The sequence below is a fragment of the Acanthaster planci genome, linkage group LG01, assembly GCF_054643075.1.
Source record: "Acanthaster planci isolate LZ-2023a linkage group LG01, COTS_SCS, whole genome shotgun sequence".
NCBI classification, from domain to species: domain Eukaryota; kingdom Metazoa; phylum Echinodermata; class Asteroidea; order Valvatida; family Acanthasteridae; genus Acanthaster; species Acanthaster planci.
This window is the reverse complement of record NC_141777.1, coordinates 24,039,409-24,064,199: the sequence shown is the minus strand read 5'-3', so window position 1 is coordinate 24,064,199 and position 24,791 is coordinate 24,039,409. Positions and strand designations below refer to the sequence as shown.

Genomic DNA, 24,791 nt, shown 5'->3' with positions numbered 1-24,791 from the left:
AGTTAAGTAGCAACGCTTTTGTACTCCAACCTACAGACAGACGACAACCATACACGCTGACATAGGACAGACAAATGACGAACAAGACAAAACAAACAATTGTGAAACAACGCCACATTAATAAATGTGATTTAGGAATATGAGCCCAGCAACCAGGTTCTTAGTTTTCTAACAAACACATATAAAGAAGGTAATGATTTGAGAGAATCATATAGACCATTCCAGTACAAGATACCTTGATGAATAACATCTTTCATAGCCAGTGACGTTCAAACTGGACACAGGGCCTACAAGTTTCCCCTCACACTGCTTCGAGTATTTTAAAATATGAATGTTAGATGCTTATGTAAAACAAGAATTTAAACTGGAAGGGAGTAAATTGTGCATAAGTTTGTACACTGAATTTTCCCAGATTAAGTTCGTATAAATGGTATATTGTGAATCGTCTGTATTGTGGAAAAACGGACCCGATCTGTGACCTGATCCGAAGGTTGGTTTCGGTTCGGGCCGGTCTCGTCATTACATTAGCACTAGCCCTGGCTTAGATATCTGCTTGATGGGCTGAAAATTAATGTTGTCTTTGATGGGTCACACCAGCCCTCTCACTTCGTCCGGCTATATATTGCATCTTCACCCAGTCATAGTATCCGATCGTAGACCACGCATGCCCCATTCAGCAACCTCCCACATGGTTGTTCCTCGCAGTGGCAGGCGAGTGTTGGACGAATGATACATGAGGCCACTTGCCACATTCGTTGGCCTACATCCAAAGCCAATCCAAAAAACTCTACCCGCTGCCCCCGTCGGCGTGGTCTAGTCTGCTTTATATCGTCTGTCTTCGTCATGACACGCCTTGTTCTCATTAGCATTTCGCTCATATTCACCGAGAGTCCTTGTGTTTGGCACCGGAATACAGTGAAAAATTGCATACCAGGAACAGTAGATCCAATTTGTGTCAAAACCTATGCCAAACGGAGACATTATTCTGCATATAAACTAAACACAAGATATAAAACTTGGGATAAGACTTTCAGGTGATAGCGGGTAAATGCGCCCGTACTTGCTGTAACCCATTATGTCCGACCTTTTATCCAATCTGAAAGTAATGCTTTAAGTTCAGGTCCAAGCAAACGTATCTTGGGGTTCTTCTGATTTAATATCATCGGTTGAAAACCCTTAATATTTCATACGTTTTGAGATTGGCATAATCCCCCTTTGAATTTTCTCCTTTCGAGCATGGAGCATTATTTTGATTCCTCTATTTTCGAGGGAGCATTTCTTTCTTTACAGTGCAGTGACGCATGTCTCATGCATCATTCGGGTAACGCCCCTCTTGGGTCCAAATTCCACCAGTCCGCTTACCCACCCCTTTTATAAAGCTGACGCGCCTTATGACATGAGGATTTTCAACGATGAGAGCTTAAGTCGAAGTTAGAGTTCCCTCTCGATATATGATTTTAAAATAATGTACATTTTTTTATTCTGAAATCACGAACCTATTTCCCTTGAACCCAGTTGCCCAACGTCAGCAGTATTGTTGTCTGATATATCACGCAGAGATACGACAATCGCAGGTAACCAACCACGGTGTACACAAAAGGAACCAATGATGCATGAGAACCGGTCGAAAGCGCTTTGACGTACAAATCTATGGAAAGAGGTCCATCACAAACGTGAAAATATTTGGAGTGCATTGAATCTATTCATTTTTCAGACCTTCACAACTAGTACTACCGCTAGTACCGGTGGGTGTGAGACGTGCTACAAGTGAGGAATTTGTGATGCTCACCCTTCAAAATAAGATGAATTCAAAACGGGTCGTGGGGTGGTAGCGTAGTCGATTGAAGCAAGCATGTGGAAGAAGACAGGGCATCAGAATTATTGAGACACGTCGCTCTGCAGGATTGTGTGGTAAGTCCGTGTGTTTTCGACATCACCCTAACAAAATAAAAACTAAGTTCACGTTAAATTACCGATAAACCTTAAAAGGGAAAGATTTCGGACAACATCTGATGCCCTTGCGTGCAAACCTATAAGACTTGTCTGAAAAAAAATTAAGTGTTTTCTCGTGTACAAAGTGATAACCTCCTAAAAAGTGAATTTTAGCCACAATAGGAAAATACCCAAACGAAATACATGTAGACTGATAGAAAATGGGCTGCCGACTTTCATCAACATGCGAGGCCATAATAGTAGCATGGGCTTTGGACATGTTGGAGCCGGCCAGCTCGGTCTGGAAATATTTTGCCTTTTAGATGTTTTGTTTTGCAAGTGAGGTGATTTCTGACCACTCTAAGTCCTTTTTTTGAGCAAAAGATAATTTTAAACATGATCTTGCATAGAACTCATAGAACGTATTATCATTACTGAGTAATTATTAGTTTTGTCAAAATTATTGTTTCTTTGGAACTTTTTTTAATTTGGCCATCGGGCCACAATTAGGGACAAATAAAAATAATTGTATTGCCTACATGAATCACTTTACATGTCTTTTTTTATTAGCTTGAGAAATCCTATGTGGGTGTGAGAATTTAACTTGAAAGAATTTTGAAATGTTCACAGAGGTTTACAAAAGGTGTATTATTTAAGTTATAAACTGAATGAGTTTGAAGTTTGTCAAAGAGATTTGGCAAAACTGCATGAGGAAGTTGAGGGAAATTCCACTATATGTACAGTGTAGTTGGTAATTTGTATAGGCCTGCGTGTACATTTGTTGAGTTTCATGCTTAGAGCTATTTTGTTTTGCTAGTTTTTGTAAACTCTGGTTTTATTGGCTATCCAGGCACTAAAATACAGTAACTTATTCCATACATTTTGTTCGTAAAGTTTAGTTGTTTGAAACTAATCTATGGCTTTCTTAGGTAGACCCGTCAATCATTCTCATTTATTCAAATTCTACCTTCCAAGGCAGAGTGGAGATTTAATCTTTGTGCTGGAACTAATGCTCAGGACGTTACCTGCATACAAACAGCAGCAAGCTTATTCAGATCCCATTAATAATTTCATTGATGCAAATTCACAATGGCTAAAGATCACCACCGCTCAGATTTAAGTAAAGAAAAAAAAGTGCTAATAAGAATCACTAACCCAACTCTGAAACGCACAACAAGAGGAACACCTGCATGGGCATGTTACGCCGACTGGCATTTAACAACTTGGCAAAGTTCAGCGGATGGGGGGGGGGTTCAGGCACCTGTAGACAACATTAACTTACTGGTGTACAAATAAGAGGTTTTTAAGTGTTAAGATGAGCAAAGATGGCACAAATGATGGTGCTAGGTGTATTTCTTTTCAAAGAGAACAAAAGAAGGTACATAAAAGCTGCAGGCCATTATCAAATACATGTACTATTGCTACATTATTGCAATAGTGTACCAGCTCACAGTTGAGCGAAAATATTCCTCAGGTTGGGTCTGAGTTGGTTAGGGGTGGGTCTGTGTTGGGAGTCCGATTTGCATGGGTCTGAGTTGACTTGAAACCCTACAAATTGTCTTTTCTTAAAAACATTTGGACAGCCTAACCATGTCAAAATTTTGAAAGAGGGGATTTGTAGAGCCCTAGTTACTTGGACCGTGTGATGACAGGGCTCGCATCTTTTCAAGGTGGCTCTGAAAGCCTATATAGGCTGTTCACATTTCTGTTGTAGGCAGTGGATATTGGACAGTGTAAACCACACCCCATTTCGTTTAAATTTTGTACTGGCATGAAATGAACATGCTCAATGAACATTTGGGGAGGCTTAGACATGTTGCGAAAGCAAATCCTTTTCTGGTTCCAATTTCCACGCTACATTTTCGTCAAGTTGTACGGTGGAATTCAAACCTAATGCAATTTCAGACTTAATTTCTCTTTTAAAGAAAACTCCAGAACCAAAACTCACTAGTGAAGGTGAAATATTCTGAAATTTAATCCTAATTATCGCCAACCAGCCAAACTCCAACATTAGGACCTGTTGAGATCAGTTAAGATGAGTACTGTACTAGTTGTACAGTTTACTATATGGAGTTGGGATTTGTAAGTATGAGGAAGGTTCCTTGTATTAAAGGGTTAAAGCAGGGTTACAAAAAGGGTAATATTTTGGTTTCGTGTTGACGGTGTAAAAAATAGTGTTGCATCTGGTTCACTGCAAAACATGCATGTACTTGTAACTTGCTGTATTCTTCCCCTGCGTGGGACTTGGCACTTGATGGGAGCAGTTTATTTAAATACATTTGAATTGCCGTACACGTACTGTAGTTGACAATTTTTCGGAGAAATCATCTGTTTCCTTTCCCAGTCTTGTCTTTGATAGAGCCTGTGGTATATGTGAATGTAAAATGGCACTAAAGATACCATAGGATTGAAACAACAGCATCATGGGTGGGTCTCATTCAAAGTCAGAAGACCTGCGAAAGAGGGCATTTCTGACTTCTGTGAGCTACATTGATTCTCTTCAAGAGGTAAGATGATAGTATGATAAATACAGTACAGCAAAAACTACGCCAGTACACATGTATGAAACAGCGAGACGAAAAAAAAAAGAAATACAGAAACCCATCGGTAAATATCAAGAATTGAGAAAGGTTAATGTAGAAACTATGACCCTTAGGTCTTACGTGTGCCAGAGGTGTTAAATTCCAACACTCATGACTATAAATTTAAATTGGAATTTCTAAAGTACATTGTAAGGGTCCAATCATAAAACAAATATTAAGTTACGTTCAGAAGTACTGAATTGATTGGCAAGGGCACTGCATAATGTTGGACACAGAAGTCCAACATGAACCCATATAAGCATGTATTCATTCAGAATCAAAGAAGAAAACCAGTGTACCAAAAACATGTAGAATTTGCAAATCACCCATAATTCATGTTGGGGCTGAGTCAATTCGAATGATTGACTATTTGAATATTCAACTTTCAATTTAATTGAATAATCAAGTATTGGGTTGTACTGGCCAGTCGATTGTTGATAAGCAAAACATATACAAAATCCAATTGCGTCCAATAATGGACGCAATTGTTTATTATAATACATGTACCTACTTATATAATAGCGCCTCACTTTTAGGACTATTTCCAGCCATGAGTTTGCAAAAATTTAGCAACAAAAAACTTCGCTGACCACTTACAATTTCGACCAATGCAGCCATCTTCCTCTTCGGACCTCCAGTCATTCAATTTGAAGAAGAAGATTTCATCATACATGCATTTCATTTCAAGAAACAAATTATATAGAGAAACTGTCTTGGTGCTTATGAATGATTATAAAGATGAACAAAGAAATTGACTCGAGTGGGATTTGAACCTGTGACCTCTGGAATGCTGTACCAGTGCTGTACCAGCTGAGCTACCCAGCCCTATGTTGGTGGCTCTTCCCAGTTGTCAATATCTCTGTAATTATTTCAAAAGAGTTTGCATCAAGGCATCAACATTACAAAGATGACTATCTTGGCACATTCATGTTGATTTGTTAAAAGGCTATTTCCTTTTATAACTGTTAACATTCCTGGACTGAAGCATGACCGGTGATTTTTACTTTTTTATAAGTTCATTCCCCTGCAAAATAATTCCACATACAGCTTCAGGCATTTAAGTTGTGTAAGAGACTGAATAGTTGAAAAAAAAAATTGTAAAGGTTTTTTTGTGACAGTTTTTACAAGATTTGTTATTTCATTTGTTTTCTGTTGGTGCCAGAAAACGGGATCTGCTTCAAAAGCTGAATTTTAGTGAAAGAATGAATAAAGGCTAATATGGTTGGTCTTTTTGGGGTATGCAAAGCTCAGAAGGTATGTTGATTGAGAAACCCACAAAGACAAGTTGATGCTTGTATCTCAAGTTTTTTGAAACATAATTTAACCTTAGTGCTGAGAAATGAAACTCTAGGTTTTAATTTTCCCCTTTATCAAACTTGTTACAAAGGTGTTTGGGTGTTTACTTTTTGCTAAAACTGGACTTGTTTCTCATTCTGTGTACACACATATTCACAGGTTCCTGGTTACTTCACTAGAACTCAACAAACGATAGACTTCCTTGAAGATGATCTGTCGTCACCGGCCCGTATTGAGATGTCCTACACGGGGCCCCCATCCCACCTCCAGCATTCGCGGGACGTCCACCCCTTCCTGGACCGTTTTGGGCCCGACTTTCATCCGCGGGAGAAATTCATGGACCGCAGCCACGATGCCAGTATACCTCCTAGCATGCTACCCTCGGCCGAGTCTGCCAAGGAGTTGCGTGAAATCGAAGTACGAGAAACAATGCAGAGTCTCCAGTTGCAGGTCAAAGAGACCCTGGCCAAAAAGAGGGACCAGTCAGTGGAGGACCTGTCAAAGTCGGAGCTGCCAACAGACGAGCAGAATACATTAGAATTTTTGGACTCGATAATCAATGAGAGCATGGATATAGACCTTGGCGATGATGAAAACGATGGTAATGATGAGCGTGAGAAGGATGGGAACTCGGAGGCTAATTGGATAATGAGAGACAAGAGCAAGACGCCACTACCTGGACTCATGCACAGCACCGTGCCAGTTTCTCCCCAGGACCAGCCCGATGGCCTTAGCCAGCCCAGCTCCAGGCCGGCCAGCGGCTTCTTCCGCAATAGTATGTACCTTCCAGACACTGATCCGATCCACTCCCCCAGCGGGACCAAGGGGCCTCCGCCACCCACCAAACCCAAGCCGGCCAACCGACGCTCGCAGGTCATCTCTGTGCTGGAGGACTTCCCACCAAGGGATTACCCAGTGGAAGAGGCCACGTCGCCGTCCTTCCCTGTGGAGTCCAATCATGCTGTGGACATACATATACATGCACTGAGCAGCAAGGAAGAGCGCAGTGGGAGCAAGAACAGCAATAACTCGAGCACGGAAGACATGGGCATCGTCGTTGACGACATCACAAGTGACGAGGGCAGCAGAAACGGGGACACGAACAACCCCTACGACACAAAGTCACGGGTGAAAGGGGTAAGAGCCTTGGTCAGCATGTACAGTGAAGAGGCCAGCTCCCCTACAGAAAAGCCAGAACGGATTGACTTTTCTCCCAAGCGCCCTTTCAGTGGAATGCAGTTACCAGTCAGGGACTACATGTTTTTCAACAACAACAACAGCAATGTGGAGAAGGTTGGAGACACAGAGGGTGTGGCAGAGAGGTGTCAGAGGTTTGGAACAATATCCTCGGAAGATTCAGCATTAGGAGACAGCAGCAGGGATCCTGTGGATGATGCAGTCTTGGGAGTCATACATACTGAGCTTCAAAAGCTCAGAATGAAATGAGTGCTCACATTCCCTTCAAAAGGCACATAGTATTACCTGTATATTATCATTATTTATCAATAAGACCAGAATTTTATTACTTTTACCAAAAATTCATATTCTGGGTAGATATTTAAACATATATACACATAGAAATGTACCATACACAGGTTGCATGGCACATATAGGGCTGTATGCCCTTCTACATCAGGAGAGTTTGTGGGTTTTTCAGGATTAGGAGAAGTAAAGACTAGTCAGTTTGACTTTACAGTGGGCTTGGTTCACCTTGAAAATGTACTTTTGGGTTTGTGACTCCATTCAGTGTGGTTGTTTGGGAATGTAGGTAATAAAAATATCTGGGGAGAAGGTCCTGCAAATACCACAATAATATATTCCCATGCACATGTTTGCTTCCATAGGATTGGTGAAGAATTATTCTGGCATATGCAGGTACTTAGCAAAAGGAAAACACAGGTTTGTCACCACCTTGGTAAAACACTTAAGGTACATGTAAAGTGTGTTGAATCAACACAGCGAAATTTGCTGTATGTACATGTATGCGGATTCAGCCGTGCAGCTTTTCCCATGGCATACCTTAGGATGTGGGATCACATGCCTTTGCTTCCTGATGAGGGTTCACGCTTCAGTCGTTTTTTGATTAGCTCTTTTGCAGGTAGGCTACCTGTCTTAATTTCTCATGCCCATGATTAGTTTGCATTCTCATTGTCTGTAGTTACTGGTACATGCACTGTGTTTTTGTGTGCATGAAGTGGGTTTTTGCAAACAGAAAGCATATTCACACACAGTCAGAAAATATTTGACCTGTCACCACAAAATGAGCTCAGAACCAGTCAGAATTTTCAAAACTGAGATACTGGTATTTTTTAATTCAGCAGAAAGAGCGCTTTCCAATGGCATGTACATGAAACACTTAGGGTAAAAGTATAAGGTGACAGTGTGGCATTATTCTGGCAGCTTTGCATCTTTGTTCCCAACATTGTTTCAATGTTTAAGACCAGGCACGAATAATACTATTGTCAATCTTGCTAAGAAAATGACATTTTTAAATATGCGATTCTGCAAAATATTTGGAATTAAATAGGAGACGGGTCACTCTTTCCAAATACTACAAAACCCCCAAATTGACCTCCACTTCAATATGACTTTGAACCCTCAAAATAGGAAAGAGCGGGATGTGACTTCCATTTTGTCGTGAAAGGTCACATATTTGTGAAACTCGGAACTTGCAGAGTTTTATAAAAATGACTGCACTTTGTCAATAACTGTTGTTTGGTCAAATGCAAACAGGGTCTTTGTACACTGTTAATGGATTTTTATAGTATCACAATTTGTAAATGATGTCATCTGTCTTCTCCATGATTCATGCACTTTACTCTTGCCATTTGTTCAGCAGTCTCCTACTAGTCTTTCCAAAGTCCTTGTCCTTAAAGCTGACTTTGCTGACATCAGAAAATATTCATTACTGTTCTTGTTAGGAATTATGATTTTTGTGAAATTCCTCAGTCTTACAGTATGTGTGTCAGGAATCCCCTTATAAAGTGCAAAGGTGCCTAATCTATTCATTGACAGCTTTGATGATGCTCATTGGCATTAAATCTCAAAGTTCTGCACCTGCAAGAAAGAAATGAGAGGCTTAGCTTCAGTCTGGAAAGGAGACTCTGAGAATAAGATTAAACACAGAATGCCCCTAAGAAACTAAAACTAACAAGATTGGTCAGATATATGCACCAAAGAGGTTAAACTGCAACACCAGACACTTATAATCTGCTATTTATAATGTTGAAGTTGAACATGCATAAAAAATTTACGTTTGCTTCAGTTGTCCTCTAGACTCTACAGGTGGGTGGTATCAGTGGTTAATCCAGCTTTGTTGTGTACTTTAGTCTTACAGAGTTAAAACACTTGCCCTTGTGGTTTGCAGTATTTTTGATACACAGTGGTACTGATTTATGATAATGGTTTGTCCATTTTTTATTCTGTTGTGTTAGACCATTATTCGTGCATGCATAGTAGTGTAGCAAACTGTATTCCTTATAATCGTGTATTTTTTTTACTAAATGGAAACTTACCTGTACATGTATTTATGTTATATATGGTGTGTGACACAGACATGGCGATCTATATTTATATTTTCAGCCGGTAAAGGACAAACATGTAATGGTGAGTGCATCCTGAGCAGGGAGATTGCGGTTGCTGGTGTAGTCTGCAACAGCATCAAACTTCAGTAAAGGAGAGATGCAACTGCTCTGTTTGCTGTGGAATGGAAACGATTTGTAATAATCACAGGATTCTGTTTGGCGTCACTCTACTGTTGGTGATGACCAATGTCATCTGGCACTCAGTGTTCAGTATTTCTTGTGAAATTCTGAGAGAGAGAAAAGACTTCGGGGCCAAGAATTTGTGTAGTTTATGCAGTTTGTCATGTCTATGTGGTTTTGCTTTCTGGTAACAAAGGTGTGCTAACTTCTCATGATGGAAGGAGTGACAACAGCAATTTTTTCATAGTTCCATTTTCATTGCCATACTTGATATTTAAAAGCTTGGCTACATTTGTTCAATTGTGTTAAATCATAACTTCACTTTCAGTGTGTCACTAATGGGATCTAGTGATGTTTCCACAGTTGCAACAGGGAATGTGAAAATGCTTAACTCAGGCTTTTCGAAACACACCACTTGTACACTAGTTACACTTTTTTTGCATTGTGTCTGTGTTACGTCAACCAAGTTGATCTAGGTATTAACTGAATGTTCGATTCACAGCTCTGTTTGAGAGTCTGTAATTCCTTCTCTAACTTGAGTTCACAAGTCTCCAGTCAAAAAAATGCCTTTAATTGAAAATTGTCCACTACAAGCACACTCTGTGAGCACAACTATTAGAAACTATCCACTTTACCATGGCCCAGTAGTAGTTTGTGATGTTAAAAACATGTTAGTGCAGTTAGGACATGTATATGCCAAGAACCGGCTTGTACACGTTCGTCTGCATGCTTTACAACATTAGGAAATTAGTCCCTACCCTGTGCCAGGGATGACATTGATTGATTCCATTATTTGTACAGGCATAGAGGGCACAGATCATGAAAAGAGAAAGTGCACACATTCAGTGACCTTTGATATCCAATGCCATGCAACACAGAGGGTGTTGTGACCTTTTTGTCATTCAAATTCAGTATTAAACTGTACAGGATAAATTGGAAAGTGCACTAATAGTGGTTATTTGATCAGTTGGTTAACCAACCATTTTGATATTCCTTTCAATTTCTTTTTTAATTGTAGTGTGCTGGAACCTGTCACAATGTCAGATACCTGAAACTGCAGGGTCCTTCAGTTATATTAAGTTATTGGAGATCTGGAGTATAATCCTTACACTGAATCTCTTTTGTCTGGTGAATTCTTTTGGTAATGGCAGGTTATGGACCGAGTACTGTTGACTGAAGGACATTTACTGACTGATGCTACAGACTGTAAATATATCGAGATGTTTTCACAAAACACCTACTGTAGTAACACCCAAGCATAAGTGTACCCTCATTCCATGTATTTTCTACATACTGTGCTATATACTGTCTACACGTACATCAAATCTAATAGTATTCAGGTAGATCAATTTAATGCAGATTTTAAAAGTAAACTAACAAAATTGTCAGGGACAAGTTTTAGAGACTTAGCCATCCATACCATGCTTTGTTGGGGGTGATTTTTGTAGTACCATCGTACCATATTGGACTGTTTGGTCGGTGTTTTGCAAGACCGATGGGCACTTTGATCGATTTCATTCAGGGGATAACATTTGCCATTTGAGCCTAGAGGCAAGCGTGGGAACTTCTTTTTCAATCACTGCTGCATACAAATTATGTTTATGTACAGTATGTTGCCAATTTATTATGTATCAAAAGTCAGAGAGTTTGACATTTTGATCCTAGCAGAATCTTTCTGTAGAAATGTAGGAAACAAGACTAAGACCGTGCCAGAATCAACAGGCTACGGCTGTGAGTTACATATCTATGAAGATTGGCGGCAGCCGCTAGTTGGTGGTTTCCGCGGAGGTGCACCTGTTGTGAGCCACAGCCAGGTCATTGGGGAGCAGCCCGAGCCTCTGTTGAATGGATTGTCTCTTCTGGCGGGACTGGAGTCTGAGTCCTTATGCACGAACTTCGTTGCTTGCAGCGCACTCCCCATTTCCGAATTCTCTGGTTCTTATTTTTCAATGTCCTGAGTTTGACTGCAGCTCTGGCACGTACATACGACGTACCCAAGAGCTGATACTGCCCTTGCATTGGTTATAATCAATATTGCATTATTAGGTTTCATTTCGTCCGTTTGCCAACATAGTGTGCACATTTTTTACATGCTTACGTGTAAGTGAGGACTCTATTGTATTCATAATTATTATAGGCACACCGCATGCCAAAAGGGGGACGTTGTATCCATGTTCTATCCAAAGAAATCTTTTTGTAAGTCTTACAGAAAAAAACTTTTATAAATGGTATATATTATTCATTTTCATAGCTATACTTTTTACAGTGTTACTATCAAATATTATACTGCATTCCATATAGTGTCTGTATTTTTTCATTTTCTGCTTTGTAGATTCATTGAGAGCTCTATATTTGGTCTATACAGATTTAGTGAATGTATTTTTAAAATATGTGTATTATTGTATCAATTTAAAAGTTTCATAACAACTTTATGTTCGTTAAATGTTCGTGCGGTCGAGGGCGTTTGTGTAGTGATTTTTCCCCGTTTTTCGTGCGTTTCATTTATAAACAATTCTATGGGGACAACGTGCGTACATAGTTGATTTGTCACTGTGCTACTACTAATAGAATATTACATCCATACAGAATAGAATGACAAACCTCAAATGTCTGTCTCTGTATGGGTTTTGCCATTCAGGCACCAATCAGATTAATTTCATAAATAAGTTATCCTTTTAATCAGTGATGGATGTGTGAATTAATTAAAGAAGTGGTCTCAAGGAAATATTTAAGCGTATTGCATCTTCATTTCCATCAAGTGCAGTCAGGTGAAACGTGCTTTAGAAATTTTTGAAGACGTTTTGTTCGAACTGTTCAAAGATTGTCATCACAATTATGAAATGATTCATGCTTGTGTGAATGATTGCTTGGAATTGCCAGTACATGTACCTCGTGTTGATTGGATTCTTGGAAAATTTTGGACTCGCGGATTTCTTTTCTCCTGATGTCCTCAATTTCGTCAAGAATAATTCGCGTTTGCCAAACCGACAGTTGAAGGAAATTAGTCACGGTTTTAAATGACCTCTTTTCAGATTATAAACCTATTTTGTGCATGTTTGACCAAAAAAGAGCCAGGGATCATTTTGACATTTTTATATTCTTTTGAAAATCAGACATGCCTTTGTCGCGAAACGTCCATTTTCCTGAGACAGGTCGGCCCAAATCTATACTTTTCCGACTGACATGTTCAGCGCATACGCATTGGGCCGCCCCGTGTGACTCCATGAACTTCAAAATGAGTGTATTAACAAAACCATATCTCAAACTGTGCTTGCACGTCCAGTTTATTTTTAAGGGGGGGGGCAGGTGACAATGGGGAGAATCCCTCGGCCGTGAAATGGTGAGAAAAAGTCGAGTTCTTTAAAGATTAAGTTACCCTTGATGAACGTTTCCTCCCATTCCGCCTGATCCTGTTTGCAACCAATATTCGCACGTGCGAGCATTAGATGTTTTCCCCCTTTTGCCGCCTTTGTGATTATCTGAGCAGTGTTTTCAGCTCGGCAGTATTTGAAAGTGAGAACTATTTCCTTTCTTTAAAACAATTCGGAGCCAAAGTTTGGAAGTTTTAGAAAAAAATTCTCTTATTCTGTTTGTAAGTTTCCTTAACAATCACTTTCATTTCCATTTGTATCTGCATTTCGGGAAAAATTATTACAAGAAGTGAGTTGTACTGACATCCACGGCTTGAGCAGGCTTTTTTTGCCTTATGGTAATGAACAGTGAACAAAATTATGCCTTATGGTAATGAACAGTGAACAAAATTATAAATCCCCGACAAAATACTAAGTTCCGTTTTCATCAGCTGTGCTCGAGGCGAGGCGACAAGTAAATAAAAGACGTGTGTGAATGGTATGAAGTTAGACACTTGCACATCCCCTGAAAAAGTCGGTCCCATTCGCACATCTTTTAGCTCGTGCAAGTACCCTTGAAGGATTAACATTCGATCATTTGGATTTAAAGAAACACTGACTCTACTCTTACACATGTACATGAAAACCGTGACAAGACAGTAATTGGCTTTTTATGTCTTTGCCGTTGACGAAACTGGCCTTTACGGTAAAGTGCTTACTACTCAAGCAGACTGAAATACTTCTAACTTAAGAAAAAAAAACTACCGTTTAGTACCATCCCGAACAAAGTTCAGACCATGCCGATTTTGAGGTGAATGTTGATTAGATAATTGTGTTATTCTCTTCATGATGACAAACATTTACACTGTATATATCTTCTTCGACAGTTACTTTTTTTGCTAAGCTTTAGGCCCTAAGTTTTCGGCGGGTATCCAATTATGAAAGGTGACCTCTTTTATTGGTTGGTGCTTGATGTAATCAAATCAGTTATCCGATTCCAGGATTTATTTTGTTTTCTGAAAAAAAAATCAAGTTGGTCATGATGTTCGCATTAAGCTTTAACATTATTAATTACCCACTAACTTCAAAAATTGTGAAAATAATGTTCGCATTCAGCCCGAATGCTTTTTTAAAATAAAGCCCTTCATCTTATTATGTAAATACCAACATTTGTAGTTAACGTGAAATGTGAAAAACCAGAATGAATTACCTTTATTGCTCTTTTTCTGTTGTGCGCTTGCTTTTTATGGAGTGTAATGCACCTGTACCCCCTCCGCCCGTAGATTGTCCCCTCCCCCGCCACCACCACAACTAGCCTGCTGCCTGGCCAGCCACGCGCGATGCATGCACGTACATACGCACGATCAAGGAGGCCTCGGGGAGAATATGACACAGCTAAAACTGTTGAGGGCGCTATTTACAAACTTCTCAATCGCAAATTTTGCCGATTACTTCCGATCGGCAGCAGTGCGTGAACAGAAAAAGACAAAAAACGATTCAGCTGTTATCGGTTTTCTGTGCGACATACTTCATAAATATGAAAAAGAAAAAGTCAAGGTAATGTGAAAAAACCAAGTTCAAAATATAGTCTCAATGTTGACGGTTTTAGGATGGAAAGGTGTTGCATTGCAGCATTCCTACCTCCAAGCATGCTCCAACTCCATGGCACCATGCACTGTGTGATGATTGTCAATTATAATTTCATGACTACCGGTACATACAGATGATGATGGTGTAGACATGGTAAACCAGGCGTGTAGGCCTAGCAGACCTGTCAACATGCCGTAGGCCTACTCCTTCCTGAGGTCGGGCATTAGGCCTACCACACAATAGATAAAACAAATCGAATGAACTGAAGGTTCATTTCAATACCTTTTAACTGGTTAATGTATTTTGTCGTAGGCCTAATGCTTGACCTCAGGAAGGAGTATGGCAAGGTTGGCAGGTCTGTGTATCTGTACATGTGTATCTGTATCTATACCTTGTTGTGCAAACGCCCGGTGTGGCTATCCCGCACAGTTGGCGCTACGCAAGGAGTTGCTTTGTGAACATCATACATGTTAAATGCATGGTCACAGTTACTTTGTTGTACATCCATGATGCGCATTGCACGTACATGTACACAGTATTCGAGTTGTGCTATTTGGTTGGACAGTTGTCTTTTTTGATCAAGGAATTCCAAGAATTGATTTGTTTCCTCAGACCAGTTTTTTCAGCATGTTCAGTACCAATGTTCTGATGTTCCTGACCATTGTGAGTGTGCATGAAGGAATATCTTATTCCCCCAGAATTTGTGTTGATGAAGTGAATAGTTTGCTGTCATTTGGATTCTTTTTTAGTTTGTCATGGTACTGTATGTAAAAAGCCCAGAAAGCACTCATATCAGGGTCGATTCAGTATCCAATGCCTTGTGGTGAAGGTGTTGAACTTGAAAAGAAAATCGCACAATGTTAAGACCGGTGTACTATCAACAATTTATCACGCTTTGTTTTATGCTTAGAGAGGAAGTGGCCACAGAGAGCCCTATAAAGCCAGACTGTGGTGGTTGTGGGGAATACGCACTAGGGCAAGTTGCTGCCACATTGTCCATTCTCAAAGAACATCACCCCACCGTCCAGCCAGGGAAGCTAGAGGACAAGCGAGGGCTTCTGGCCATGTTTGGTCCAATGCCCATGGGATCAGTGAGCAGTGTAGCTTGTGCCCCAGGGGCGGAATGTGCACCTCATGCAGGAAGCGCAGCGATGAGAAAAGGGCTGGAAAAGAGAAAGGCGGCTGAGGGTGAAGACAAGCAGAGCGGACTTAAAGAAAGGTTGGTCACAACTCCTCCTTAACTCCTCAGTGTCTAGTCTCCAAGCACCGTGCTTCCTCTGGACAGAGGGTGGTGCCTTGACCGGTTTTTAGGCAGACAGATCAGTATTCAGAAAGAGCTGATTTAAGGTGGACATATCCATGCCTGAAATCTTGAAGTGTGAAGTCTTCAAATCCACCATCATCGAGTGTTCTACAGTGTACATGTACATGTAATCTTCCTTTTTCTCTTTTTTTTTTTTCAATTCACTGGTGCTGAGATTTGAAATGAGTTTTACATGTAACATGAGGATATGGCGTGCTGAATGCTCACAATGTGACAACCAACCGATGAAGCTAGAATGGTATGAGCTGGTCCGTGCTGGTCTTGCATGTTGACTCTGACTAGACTGATGGGTCCATGGTGCACGTATGATGTTAAAGAAACCAGACTGAATTGGATTCGCTATCCCTGAAACTCAGTGAAAACAGGTGGCCTACATACCGGTATATAACAGTATTATCCATAATTTCTTTTTTTATGTAGCATAATGTTAAGCACTCTGCTGAACTCACGTCTTTTGAGCGTTTGGCTATGCTGAATACTCCCTTTAAGCTTATTTTGCATGTTCTTGCATTAAACATCAATTGCTGAATCCCAACATTCACAAGTGTAATCAAAACTTGATTAATAAAGAAATGTTCAAACTGAAAGCAATATATTTAGCATTGATGGTAACAATCTAACAGTGGAAGGTAATGAAAGGTTTTCTCCCAAAGAGACAGCACATATCCAACACTGTCCGTATCAAGTGATATCATGACGTCTAAAGAGCCATATTGACTCTTCCGTGTGCATGCAATGGGACAGTGGCCTGTCTACTATGGTACATGTAGTTCACGCACTGTGGTACAAAGACCAGTGTGTTGTCTTTGTCTTAGTAATGAAGGCTTCTGATCTAAAAAAAAACCTGAAAATAGAAAATAAATACACTGAAAGAGATAAGTAAGTGTCCAGTAAATGAAGATAGGAATTTTAAGAATTTTGAAAACAAAAAAATTATAATTATCCCATCCCATCATAGTCAACATTAATAAATGCCATTGGCGCGAAGTGGTTAAAGTCTATCATTTTCAACAAAGTTTGAGTAGCATTTCTAATGTTGTTGATTTCGGACATGTGCCATTGTTGGGTCAATAATATAACCTGGCTCCTGGCCATTTCATTAGCAATTATCTTATTTCACTGTAGCAGCGGAACAGGTGTAGCATGTTGCATGTGATTTCATCAATGCAGTGACTACAGAGAATGCCGAAGACTCCATTACATGCTTCAGTGTTACCTATGAGAACATTGCACATGACACAGTAACTTCACTAAGTGGTTCCTGTGCCAGTGAAATAATCAAAAGATAAGATTTGATAAAAATTTTGAAAATGTATGAACACAGTTTCACAAAATGCATAGATACACGTAACTATGTAATTTTTATTGGACATTTTTATGTGAAAGGCAACAGTAGAATCCCCCATAAAAATCGGAGGAGGGGATCACATTGGTGAGTTAGCCACCTCAGATTTGAGCGGGAAAAGGAATTTTAGGCAAATAGGCATAACTAGCAACCGAAAAATCTGCGTATACCAAAGGACTGCTGTACCAGTCTTTCTGGACCCAAGCATGTTCATTGCATAACGAACACGACAGGGTCCACGCTAAATGTTCAGTACAGTGGTTGTTCGGTATAGCGAAATTAACTGCTGAATGTTTTGTTGCCGTGTTGAATACGCCTTCACTTGTCTAACTGGAATGCATCCTCTTGTGATACTATGATTCACTAAATTCATGTTTGAGGTTTCTAGAAATTTATCTGTGAATTATTACTGTTTTTTATTAAATCTCGAGTTACAAAATTGATATGTAGTTTATCCTAAAAGTTGTGAAGCTACCGCTCAGGATTGATCTCTGATGCATGCGGTGGCGAATCTCTGTTGATTTGCAACTGCATAATGTTCGGCAGGTTTTGTGCGCAAAATATTGGGAGCCAAGAACGATTTTCAGAACAACCGAATGTTCGGTTTAGCGGTGTTCGGTATAGCGAGGTTCCACTGTACAGTATTTAAAGTACTTCAAGTCATGCACAGGTCATGCCTAGAGATCATTTATTTATTGGGATAGTACAGGAGACAAAACATTGGCTTCTAATGGTGTTTTCATTGTGTGCTTTTTTGTTGGGACAAGCGTGTTTGCTGATGAGGTCACTCAGAGGTCAATCCGATGCAAATTTTGGTTACAAGCTCCAAGTTTGTGCACACTGTTTTATCAATGTGGTCATATCCGCGGTTAAGAGTTTGGATAGTCACAACTAAATCAGTTTTTGTTCTTAAAAAAGGACAACCACAATCTATTGCAAAGTTCGTTATCATTTGCTTTCACTAAACGAAGGGAAAGTTGTTTGTGTACCATTGGTGCAGGATGTGGAAGTACTGCGTGGGAGCATGTGTATGTGGGAAACCTACGTGGGATGTGCCCGGAGAAAGTTAGGGTGAACTGGTGCCTAGGTACATGTACATGTACATGTAGTAAACCTGACCAGTGGGGACAAAATGGTGTCACACTGCAGCTGCATACCGTAGGCTTTATTTTTATATTAGAGAGGGCGCTGTGCTTATTGAGCAATGACATCCGTCCAAGGGATAATCCACAGAAAAACATACAAAGCAGTATATGTAGGTCTTTTTGGATATTGAGGTGCCTGCCCAGCCTTTCTCTTGGACACCAGTGAGGTGATGCTGGTACCAGGTACAGACTTCAAAGCCTGCAGACGATCACTTGATAACTGCTACATGTATTCCTGTGTTCAACTGCTGGCAGGGGCATGCATGTTTGATGTTTATGAAGTAATGAACTCCCTGTGTACTATTTCTTTGTGTATACTTCATTATGCACATGTATAACTTGTATGTTTGGCAAAGTTTAGTCATCGGATGTCTGGCTCGTTCATATTTGTGCTAGAGGTGATCATTTAATGAAATAAGCAATCATACAGTAGCCTGTATTGATTCCAATGCAGTTTTGATGCCAAAAGCTGCCTATAAGAAATTACATTGGCCAATGCCAGAAATGAACATTTAGATACACATATTAGTAAGATTTTATACATGTACATCTCAAAATTAGTTGTCATAGTTTTATTGATAGTCTGTTTCAATAGAAGTTAAATACGTTTGTAATTTGATTGGATCTCAAAGCCATAAAGTGCTGCTCAGAAGTTAATAGTGTTTTTTTTTCCTTGCTCTGAAAGAGCACTGTTCACCATTGCAGCTTCAGTTACTAATAAATGAGATAAAATATATTTTACATGCACACACATGTTGCCTGTGTCTGTTTTTCTTTATGTCGCCCACCTGCACTCCTACAAGTTCTAGCAAGGTCTTTTTTAAAATTCAATCTAAATGAAGTGGTTTTGCTTTGGACCAAGCAGTTAAAGAGCTGGTAGTTTCGGAAGGTAGGGAGTGTGAGGGGAGAGCAAGAGGGGTGCTTCCACCCCCTCCCCTGAAAAAAAAAATGGAAAAGAAAAATGGAAGTGGAAAAAGGGGAAGGAAACAAAATAGAGCAGAAGAAATGGGATGAAAATCACCTATTCATTTGAGAGCGCCCTGGAATTGAAGTTTGTTGATGGTCAATGGTTCATCAGTTTACTGCTACTGAGCGCTTTGTACCCCTCTGTCCCTGTTGAAAGAGGTTGCCCCTTCCTTTCAACATCCAGGGTTTCAACGCCTGAGGTCATGTCCATAATGTCTCAGTTGAGAACTGTGGGCATGTAGCACAAAGTCCATACTTTTACTACGTAAAATTTCGCATTGTGTGTGCTCTTGGTGTAGTGGTGGGCTTTCAGGGGGAGCATTGAAGCAAAACAAAAGGATTAAGAAAGATTTGCTGGATAAATTGGGGCAGTGACGGGGGTGGGGGAAAGTTTCGATGGGTATTTCTACATGTACAGTGTATTTCTGTGTCTGTTCAGCTAACGGGACAGCAGGTGTTGAATCATATTCAAATGAGTTCAGTTGTCTGCCTTACAGAGGTTACTACATTTGGCTTTCACAGAGATCACATTTGGACTAGTCTAAATACAAATGCCCAAATGTCTGAAATATGAAAGATTTGTTATTCATTTTCATTTTGTTTGGTTTTGGTTGTTTTTTTGTAGAAAGAAGAAGCGTCAGTTGCCAGAATCTGCAAATGGAATTGATGAATCAGGCAAGGATGTCAAAACATCCATCTCAGAGAATTTGAAATCTACCAAAGGGGAGCGAGTCCCTCCGAAGGAATGGCTGAGACCAAACCAAGAGGATGCCAAGAGAACCGTGTTTGTCGGCAATCTTCCCATCACCTTTGACAAAAAGGTGAGAAAGCGGCTCAAAGGAGTTGAACTCTGTCAAACGTAACGTACTTACATTGTGTACATGTGCAGTCCTGGGAACAAGTCCGAGTTACCATTCATACGGTTTGTCCTTATACCAAAAAACAGCCTACGGGTTTGTAACGGTGATGATAAACTGCTGAAACGAGACAATCCTTGTTAGTCTGGACATTCTAGTGACCATTAGAAATAGTATGTGGGTATTTCCAGAAATTAAGGGTCCAAAAGTGTGACATTTCCGTGTCCCTGTTATGTCTGACCTTTGTTATTTGACGTTGAAATATCACTGGAATTGATTTCAAACTATTACTCATTGTATGGCAGGTAATCTGCATTAATTCATCACTCTTGGAAATTAGAAAATATGCTCTGAACTTACAAAATCATGTCAGATGTGACAGAGACACAGAAAAAAATGGACCCCTGATTTCTGGAATTACCTGTGCGTATGGCACATGCATGTAGCTCGGCAACCTGGGTGGTTGAATCACAGTTTTGTGTGGCTATTTTATACCACAAACTGTGAGCAGTGTCCATTTTACATCAATGTGCTGGTGTGTACCCAGTTTTTTTGAATGACTGTACAAATCGATGATATAACTACCCAGTTGTTTCAGAGCAGCATATGTATCTGACATCTGCACCATTCTAGTGACCCCTACTGTATATGCAGAACCTTCGCATATCGTGTTGAGATTTATTCAATGGCTTCATGCACACACAGGTGACTTAAGCATATATGGCAAGGCTAGCACAGGAGGGGAACCCAAGTATTTTACTTTTTTCAAGGTTTATGCAAACATGAATGAGTCCTCTTGGCACAAGTCCCCATCCATCATCTTGACTACCTTGTCAATGAGCTTGACGATGCCCTGTGCCATTAAGTAGTAATTTGACCTTGTGTAAACAGTACGTTGCCATTTCAAAAGGCTGACAGTTATAGCTTAAGACTTATCTTGTGTAAAACCATGAAATATTTTTTGTCTCATACCTTGTTACTTTGTAGAAATTGCAGAAGTTGTTCTGTAAGTTTGGTGAAATCAAGAGCATTCGTTTCCGCTCAGTGGTGAGTTGGTGTGCTGAAACTGCATATAAGCCATCTTTAGAATTGCAAATGTTTTATGTACTTCCTAAGTTAGTTTTAGATGTAACTACAAACATGTGTACATGTGGTGCATGTGTACATTAACTTTGTTTTGCATAATCTATGCAGTTATTTGAAAATGGGAGATCATTGATCTCAGGTTCACTATTTTTAAATTTTATGATATAGAAATATTTTCAGAAGTATGTGGTAGATGAGCTAATTGAAGACCTACATGTATTCTCTGCAACTTTATTTGTTTGTTGGTTTATTGTTTTTCATTGGTGTTTCCCATAATTCATTCCTCACTAGGCTCCTTCAGATCCAGACCTTCCCAGAAGAGTCATTGCTCAAACGTGAGTGTCATTTTTATACAATTATTTTGAAAGTTCTGAAGGAAAAGTAGTAGTCAGTTGTCAAAAATGATTGAGGCCCAATTTCATTCTGCTTTGTTTCACTGCCTCATGAATTTTACCTGCCATTTTAAAACAGCACAGGACACAGTGCTAACGGAAACTATGGAAACGTGTTTGTTTATACCCAAATTGTTCACCCTGTATGTCAACTTCCACCCTTCAGGAAACAGTACCACCCTGATCGGAACTCCATGAACAGTTACATTGTATTCCAGAGTGAAGAGGCAGCCAAGAAAGCCCTAAAAAGGTGAGTTTTTCCCCACTGAAATGGGCGATTGTAGATTTCCTCGTGGACTTGATCTTTCATGCCAACCCACGTGCAACCAATGTCAGACCCGCCAACCCACGTGCAACCAATGTCAGACCCGCCAACCCACGTGTAACCAATGTCAGACCCGCCAACCCACGTGTAACCAATGTCAGACCCTCCCAGATGTTAAGATATACCACAGATGTAGTTTTTATTTGGTCACTTTCACTGTGATTTGACACTCAGAGCAGCAACCATACCTCTGTATTACTTCTACTTGTAAAGTTTACCCTACACGTGACCTACATGTAACAAAACACAATGGGTCACAAGTCGCCACTCCCTTTTCTAAGTAAAAGTCTCTTAAAGAATCTTGCATTGTGTTAATCATTTGAAGCCCTGTCCTGTGAAGTTCCATCCGCATAATGACCCTTTTCATCGAGATGCTTAAACTGAGCAATACATAACAGAGCTCAAACAAAATCACTCGTGAAAAATAGCCTCAAGACTCATTTGGTGGGACTACATCCATGTACATGTATCCCACAGAAAAAAGCTACCTAACCGCTTTGTGTTGTCTTGGATAAGTGTTAACACTCTTTCATGTCATCAGGAATGGGAAGGTCGTGGGTAACAATCACATCCGAGTGGATCTTGCTGCTAACAGCAGAAAGGTAAGCAATCGTCCTGTTCTATTGGGACTGAGTAAGAGGGAATATCTGGAAAAACTCACTTAGTAAAAGTAGGTTTCCGCCAGGCAAGAAGCTGTGCAAGATATTTTCATCGTGGCCAGCTCTCAACTGATTGTCAGTTGGCACTAAACCTTGCCAAGTAGTACATTTAGTTTCTTCTGAAGGCTCTCAGTACAGAAGCAAGTCAAGGAAATTCACCTGCTAAGCAAATGTAGTTCAACAGCATCCACAGGCCATATGTCCAAAGAGACAATTTGTTTGGTATCCTATTTTTGAAGAGCGATTCTTTCACTGGGCTCAGTAAGTTTGTACGCTTGGCAGAATGGGTTGAGCTGTAGCATGACAGAAAGTTTTAACAAAAGTCAGTGTGAAATTGGCGGCTTGAGAAAGGTTATTTTGCCGTTATGTGCTTTTATTTAAATAAGTCTCTGATTCGTTATAAGGAAGTCTCAGAAAATATTTCACAGTTGTTCATTCAACGGGAACCCACATTTTCTCACAAAGTCTACCAGTCACTTAATAAAGCATTTGTGATTTGCCTTCTGGGGCACATGCCCAAGATTTGTTCACAGCGTTGGGCCACGACTTACTCCTTTATTTGCTACAAATATGAAGTCAAATTCAGTTAAATTCAGCAGGTGGAAGAAACCATTTCAGTGAAGATTGAAGCAGACATAGTGTGTTTTTTTTTTCTCCCTGTTCACTTCACCCTGCAGCATGACACGAAGCATTCAGTGTTCCTAGGCAATCTTCCCTTTGATGTCAGTGATGATGTCATCAGAAAGCATTTTGACGAGTGTGGGAGAGTTGAAAATGTCCGAGTCATACGGGATGGGAAGACTGGACTAGGCAAAGGGTTTGGTTACCTGCTGTTTGCTGTGAGTAGCACTGTTGTTGATTTGTATTAGCCCAATTAGACCATTTTATAATTATCCAGTGGGACACTTTTAGAGACCTTCAGACAGCAAGCATACCAGTCCCATGTGACCAGTCCGCTATTGTTTGTGTCAGTTTGAGCACGTGCACAATACATTAGTTCACCTTTGTCACAACCAAAAGTTGACTGGTCATGCAGGACCGTTGTAGTTGTCACCACGAAGCATCCCAAAAGTATCACACAGCAAACTTATTTTGGAGCAAAAAGCATTACTTAGAACAAACATGATGATATCTCGTACAAAATGAAATGATTCTACCTAACTTTGAAAAAAAACAAGGCTGTGAATTGTCAAATCTTTGATTTCAGAGCAAAAACTCAATGAGGAGTTTCAAGTATGGTCCGAGGGGGCATGGACATGCAAGAGTGACTGATTTGTACTAGTCTATTTCATAGCACTCCTCTGTCCAAAATGCAAAACAAAAAAAGGAACTTTTCTAAGTTTTATAACAGAACTATTTTAATCCTACCAATAACTCATAAGCAATTCAACAAAAAATTCAACAATTCAAGGAATGCTTATAGTTTCCCTAGATTCGGTTTTTCAGTCGCTGTTCACCATTCTCGTCATGTGAGGGCGCTGTAACCAGTCGAAATCTTGAGTTTACTCTGGTAATTACACACTAACAATGTCTTGGTGTGCATCCAGTTTATGCACATGCAAAGTTGCAAATTTCATGCACTAGCCTACTTTGATGAACCCCACATGACCAGAACAAGGAACCAGCAAGAGAGGTGTGTTGCAATGTCTTTGATGTCCATTTCTGACCCCAGGAGGAAGTGTCGGTTGAATTTGCACTCAAGCTGAATGGGAGCCGGATGGCAGGGCGTGACATACGTGTCCAGAGAGCAACCAAGAAAAAACAGATATCCTTTGTAGACACTGGAGCATGAGAGGGGGGAGTGGGTGTGTTCAAGAGAAATAGTATGTCATACCTATTGTCATCATGAGGAATTAGAGGCAAACATTGTCAGAAGCTGAAATTGAATATACACCCTTTATATTTGGTCTGGTCTCTCTGCAAGTTAAATCCAGTGAGTAATAATCTACACTTTTTCCTCTACTGAGATTGAGAGTCTCTCCCAGATGTTTTACTGACTGCATTCAAAAGTTTGCCATGGCTATGTACAAAGCATGTAAATTACAGCCAAAATGCTTGTGCTCAGCTGAGGGAGCCCATTCGTTCTGTGAGGACAAGGCTACGTGTATATAAAAACCTGTATTTCAGGAAAAAGCATGTGTCCTTATGATGAAGCCCTTTGGTTAAGGTACAGTGGCATTGTCATTAAGTGCTGTTCATGAGCAAGACATTTGACTACAACTGCTTTACCAGCCAGCA

The 24,791-nt window shown here is 40.1% G+C and overlaps 2 protein-coding genes across 4 annotated transcripts in view; both read left to right on the top strand.

Annotated features, from left to right (window-relative positions):
* Positions 1–1,771: 1,771 nt before the first annotated feature.
* LOC147800574 (uncharacterized) lies at positions 1,772–12,239 on the top strand. 2 transcript variants are annotated; one of them, XM_087134189.1, is made up of 3 exons: positions 1,772–1,911; positions 4,292–4,439; positions 5,970–12,239. In XM_087134189.1, exons 2-3 carry the CDS (start codon positions 4,356–4,358, stop codon positions 7,254–7,256), a joined length of 1,371 nt encoding a protein of 456 aa, XP_086990315.1. In that variant the 5' UTR covers positions 1,772–1,911; positions 4,292–4,355; the 3' UTR covers positions 7,257–12,239. The 2 variants fall into 2 exon arrangements, with proteins under 2 accessions (XP_086990315.1, XP_086990320.1); XM_087134194.1 differs by lacking the exons at positions 1,772–1,911; positions 4,292–4,439 and adding an exon at positions 4,865–5,768.
* Positions 12,240–14,278: 2,039 nt separating this feature from the next.
* The window catches only part of LOC147800573 (RNA-binding protein 34-like), a 12,677-nt gene continuing 2,164 nt past the window's right edge, over positions 14,279–24,791 (top strand). Inside the window, exons 1-9 of one of the 2 annotated variants that reach the window (XM_087134197.1) lie at positions 14,279–14,421; positions 15,365–15,673; positions 19,860–20,055; positions 21,079–21,138; positions 21,469–21,512; positions 21,736–21,819; positions 22,436–22,496; positions 23,231–23,392; positions 24,226–24,319. In XM_087134197.1, the coding sequence (XP_086990323.1) occupies positions 14,402–14,421; positions 15,365–15,673; positions 19,860–20,055; positions 21,079–21,138; positions 21,469–21,512; positions 21,736–21,819; positions 22,436–22,496; positions 23,231–23,392; positions 24,226–24,319 (1,030 nt within the window). In that variant the 5' untranslated portion in view covers positions 14,279–14,401. Of the gene's footprint in view, positions 14,422–14,448; positions 14,608–15,364; positions 15,674–19,859; positions 20,056–21,078; positions 21,139–21,468; positions 21,513–21,735; positions 21,820–22,435; positions 22,497–23,230; positions 23,393–24,225; positions 24,320–24,791 lie in introns of those variants that run through there. The other variant, XM_087134202.1, reaches the window with a different exon arrangement.